We start from the raw sequence: 5,819 nt of genomic DNA, 5'->3' as shown, positions 1-5,819 counted from the left end.
CACTATGAGTCAGAACCAACTCCATGGTACTTAACAACAGGTATAAGTGAAGCTGGAAATAGAATCTTTATTACAGAGAGATCAGTTGACTGATCCACAATTCACAACAAAAACTATTAAACACAAAATATGTGACTCCATCAGTTATAGTATAAACTTTTTATTTTAGATTGCAAAACATTTCTGTGCTCTTGTTGTTAAGTGTTATCAAGTCAGTTCTGACTCATCTGTGGAGCATTTTCACATGTATTCCTATATTTTAACCTCTGTAACTTTATCTCTTGACATTGTACATTAAAACGCTAGATAAAATCATTCCAATTAGCATCAAATATGTAATATACTGGTACAGTGAAAACATGCATAATATAATATCATTTTGTAACTTTTAAGAATATTAATATTAGTAGAGGGTTGTTTTCCTAGATACAGTTCAGATATCTGAAATAGCATCAATTTTTAAAAATTTTCTCTTTATCTAGCAAAAGTCCATGACACTATTTTAATATTTCTTAGAATTATAATTCCTTGCTAAAAACTGAGTTTAGATGTCCCAGATCAGCACTGTTGTTGTTATTTACAACATACCTAATGTTGTTAAGTACCATCGAGTAGGTTCTAACTCACAGCGACCTTGTAAAGCATTTTTGAGGAGCAGCTGGTGAGTTTGAACCACCAGCCTTGAGGTTCAAACCATTTTTGTGGTCCAATGCATTATCCTGAAGTGCCACACCAGGATATCAGATCAGCTCTATCCAATAGAATTTTCTACTGAGGTGGAAATGTTCTGTGCCTGTGCTGTTTAATATGGCAGCTATTTAATGTGTGGGACTCCTGGTGTGGCACTGTAGGATCAGCACTGGACTGCAAACCAGAAGACTAGCAGTTTAAATCCACCAGCTTCTCCTCAGAAACCCTATACAGGGTTCCTGTGAGTTAGAACCAACTCAACTACACTTAACAACATTAGATGTGTGATGCTTTTAATTAGTTGAAATATGCCTAGTGTGACTGAAGAAATGAATTTTAAATTTTATTTCATTTAATAAACTTAAATTTTTGTAGCCACATGTGGCCAACAGTCACCATATTCAAAAGCACAGTTCTTAACACTGCCTTCATCATATACAAACATATTTTTGGTCACATCTTTACTGTATTACATCTTTAAATGAATTTAATTACATTCTTTTTATATATTTGATGTTTTACTCTTTACTTTTATTTATTGAGCATTTAATACATGTCAGGCACAGTTCTGGGCACTTTATACAAAACTCATTTCATTATTCCAAGAAAATTGCATTATAATTATCCTCATTTTATGGTTGTTCAATCTGACACAACCACAAGTTAATTTGTTCCTGAGATTAACAGCTAGTAGTCAGTGGTTAAGTCAGGATATAAAGTTTAGGCATTCTATATCAAATCCTTGACTCATTCCACGTTTTACTAATTCATTTTTTAAGATGATATGCTGTTTTTTTTTTTCACCAGTAGTTCTCTATATGCAATATGCATAATTGCTGGGACCTTCCTATAAGCTTTGGTTGTGCGTAGATAACATACAAAATTAACTATGAATAATTATATATTGCCTCTGGCATGAAGCAAAAGAGCAGGCTGTTTTCCTTGTTTATTTATGTCCTATCATATTATCTGAGCAGAAACTAAAAAATATGGTCCAAATGTTTCCTGACATTTATTAATTTGACACTGGAATCTAAATTAATTGAATAATTAAATAAATTATTAAATATAATTGACAATAAGCAGGTTCTGACGTTTGTTCCTATCACTACAAAAGATTGTTAAGTTTATTTGTTGTTGTTTTTTTTCTCATTGCACTAACAGAATTTTAAAATAGTCTAGAGTGACTATTTTCAAAGGCTTATCATGTTTCGATTCAACTCAGGTCCATAATTTGAGATTTAAAATTACTGAGAAGCCTACTGTCCGTAATTAAGTAATCTTACCTGCTAATATTTCAGAATGCCTTTCGAAGACATGAAATCTGTCATTTTAAGTATGCCCCCAAGCCTTTTCCAGATTGCTCATAAGATTTCTCATTCTCCAGAGAAATGCGATCTCAAAGAAATAAATGTCTCTGTCAAGTCACAAGTAATGTGAGCATATGATGAAAAAAGCTGTTTGAGTTTCATAAGGGATATCTCAGTATTGTAAAATTAATTTCATTCCTTGTTATTTAATGAATAACATGGTCATTTTTTGATTTACCTTCTTTATATAATGGGAAAGCTATGATACCTTTTAGGAAGGTGGGGGACAGAGACTTTTGGGGACCAAGATAGTAGTTTTCATATGGAATTCTTTGTCATAAATGCTAATGTTGGTGTTCTTGTCTTTATGTCTATGCATTCTTTAGCTATGAGGATAACAGACCCTTCATCAAGTAAGAATGACCTGAATGGCTGATAAATTGCATTTATCAGTGTGGTCCCATGAACCAGCTGTCAGATCAGTACTGAAAAACCATTAGAGCTTCTGTCATTCACATTGAGGCAGAAGAGCAAACTGTGCAGGAAAAGAATCAGGCATAAAATTTTTATGCAGAATAAACATGCTGCAGGTGTATTGCCAAAAAATTCTGCATAACCTATTTTAATTGGATATCACCTGAATTCAGTACAACAGTAATAGCAACTTCATGTGGTACAGACTTGTTCTTCCTTTTCATTGTGATGTATTTCTCTGTACTGCATATGTCAGCTTTTCTGTTTGTTTGGGCATCATTCATTTAAAATTATTTTGTGATTCAATGGCATATCTTCAGCGGTCTTATGTGTTTGCAACTATACAATTTTAATTTATATTAATAAATTGCAAAATTAAATAAATAAAAAGAAAAATTCCTCCTTCAAATATTAAACCATATATATACAAAATTATCCTTTTCAATTTTGATATCTATCAATTGACTAATGACCCACCTGCTTATGAATATATACTAAAGTTTTAAAAACAAAGCTGCAAGTCTGTACTAATCTAATAAAAATACACTTATATGCTAATATTTGGACTTTTTTTCCATATGCATTTTTAAATGAAATATTCTGTAACAATAAACTAAGATTGACAACCTAAAGGTGACTTTCAGTTTGTTCTTCTGGTGAAGAGTCCTTTGTTTTCACTTTATCAAATACCATTTCCTGTATTTCTTCATGCTCTTGCTTATTTATTTATTTAGGGCTAGGGCTCATGATAGCTTTATATAATTTAACCCCTTGATTCCATCATGGTTTATCTGGTGAATAATAACTGAGTTGTATATTTTATTCTATCATTTTACTTCCAAGTCTAAATAGTAACCTTGCCTTGAGTTAATGGCAGTTATTTCCGTTTTCCTTTTTTCCAATGTCTGTAAAAAGCTGATTGCTTTACCTTGAAAGATCTGATTTCTCTGAATTCAGTTGTAAAATAAAAGACTAATATCTAGCATGTTTTCTAAGTCATATAAACCTACAAACTTCCTTAAAGATTCTTCATTCAAAAACATTAAGGTTTTAAATTTAACACGTAAAATGTGCTGTTGTTGTGAAGTGCTGTCGAGTTGGTTCCAACCCTTAGCGACCCTTTATAGGGTTTCCGAGGAGCAGCTGGTGAGCTTGAACTGCCGACCTTGCAGTTCAAACGACTTTGCATTCTGATGCATTTATCCACAGTGCCACACCAGGACTCCATGTTAAATTTAGTGAATATTAAATATCAAATAGAGTTTAATATCTGATGATTGTGAGAAAGAGGTTACATATTTGAGATAAATTTAGTAAGACTTTAATAATTGACTACTTTGTGACTATATGTTTCTTTAAATGTATTTTTTTCTGAAAACCCTTATTGAATTCAGCTTTATGATTCAATAAGTAAATCATAAAGATTCATTTTGGCCAGCAATGTCTTTTTCCTGTGTTTTTTCAAATTTTAATTCCAATAAATTAATATTCTTAGGAAATGTAAATTTAAGATAGTGTTGGTTGTTGCTGTTAGGTACCATAGAGTCAGTTCCAACTCATAGTGACTTTATGCACAGAATGAAACACTGCCCTGTCCTTCAGTGTGGAGGATGATAGTCTACTGGAAAGAAATATTAGTTACCCTGTTCAGGGAATAAAGTCTGGGAAAGAAAAAGGTGGATATATGAGTGAATCCAGACCTAGAATGGTTTGTTTCTATTACTCCATTTTCCTAGTGAGGAGTTACGGAGAATTCCAGGTTAAAAGTTACTGGATTTCAATCTACTGGAAGAACCCAATTATGCTATAATGGATAAATAAATAATGAATAATCAAAAATATATGGACTTTTGTCACCTATTTATTACTATTGTAAATATCAGCTTCGAGGAATGGAATGAGAATGAGCATTTGTCATCCATTCTAGACTACTTGTTCATACCACTCCATTACCATTCACAGCTTCATTTTTTCTTTTGAGTTTAACTTCAAAAAGAGATGAAGGTGCACTGAACCTATGGTCTCTTTTCAACAGAGTTTCCAAGTATCTGACTTTCAAAATTGAGTTTAAGAGAACCTATAAGACAGCTATTCAAATACTGAAAATATATATATATAATGATGTAGAGTGGAGTCCTGGAGTGGTGCTGTAGGATAAGTACAAGACTGCTAACTGAAAAGTCAGCAGTTCAAACCCCTCAGGTGCTCCTCGGAATCCCTATACAGGATTGCTAAGAGTCGGAACTGACTCTATGACATTTAACAACAAGACCACACAGTTATTCAACATACCTGTAGAATGAGACAAATAGAACTTCTAAAATTTATACATGTACTCAAAATATTGGTTCTTCTAATACACGTTTTTGTTAGTAAGCATTAGCACTTGTATGGAAAAACAGGAAGTTTGAAAAAATGGGGTAAAATAGATCAAGTACAAATGGAGAAAGACCAATTAAACAAATATCATATCAGTGAAACCAGTGGAGACTAAGATAGTGTTACAGACTTTCTTTTCCTTGCCATTCACTGTAATTGCGTTTCCATATCATTTGTATATGTGCTTATGTGTTGCAAATACAGGAGTAATTTATGGTGCACATTTGCTTTAGCTTAAATGAATTTATGTGTCCAGAGCCTTTTCATTCATAAGCTTTAAAATGTGTAATACCCATTAAATTCTTAAAGTGCTTATTCCACTTGTCTTACATTTTTTGTAATATAACTTACCATATCAGTTTTTCCAGTGTCAATATTGTTGATTGGTATGCTTGTTTTAATTAAAGGTCAACTATCTGATATCTCTTAATTTTCTTTTCTCTTTACAGGTCATGGGTTATAGGTGCAATAGCTCTTCTCTGCCTATTAGGATTGACCTGGGCCTTTGGACTCATGTATATTAATGAAAGCACAGTCATCATGGCGTATCTCTTCACCATTTTCAATTCTCTACAGGGGATGTTTATATTCATTTTCCATTGTGTCCTACAGAAGAAGGTAAGCTAGAATTTTCTAATCAAGAATAAATGGCATACATCTCATGCTAGCAAAGCAGCCATATTTTAACATATCATATTGGGTATATTTGTTTGTACAAAATAAGTATATAATTTCATTAATTGTTTAAAGTAGTTGTAAAGGAAAAAATATACAAGTTACCATAATTATCATTAATGAGAGCATCTTATAGTAAAAACCAGCAGCAAAATATTTCATAATTTCAAATAATACACAATCATATTCTTCCGTACTTGACTTAACAAAATTTTTTTTAAAGTTTTCATCTCAGACACATGGAATTTATAATTTAGATTCTAACTTTAAAATATATATATAATGGAGACA

General features: G+C 32.1%; 1 protein-coding gene across 1 annotated transcript in view; it reads left to right on the top strand.

The window, feature by feature from the left end:
• Positions 1-5,819, top strand: part of LOC102839278 (latrophilin-3-like) — an 883,976-nt gene that overhangs the window by 812,469 nt on the left and 65,688 nt on the right. The window contains exons 19-20 of the mRNA XM_006873416.1: positions 2,387-2,413; positions 5,303-5,471. Of these exons, the coding sequence (XP_006873478.1) occupies positions 2,387-2,413; positions 5,303-5,471 (196 nt within the window). The remainder of the gene's footprint in view (positions 1-2,386; positions 2,414-5,302; positions 5,472-5,819) is intronic.

This window comes from Chrysochloris asiatica, unplaced genomic scaffold (genome assembly GCF_000296735.1).
Source record: "Chrysochloris asiatica unplaced genomic scaffold, ChrAsi1.0 scaffold00240, whole genome shotgun sequence".
NCBI classification, from domain to species: Eukaryota; Metazoa; Chordata; class Mammalia; order Afrosoricida; family Chrysochloridae; genus Chrysochloris; species Chrysochloris asiatica.
Note: the sequence above shows the minus strand (reverse complement) of the source record. Positions and strands in the feature narration are given on the sequence as shown.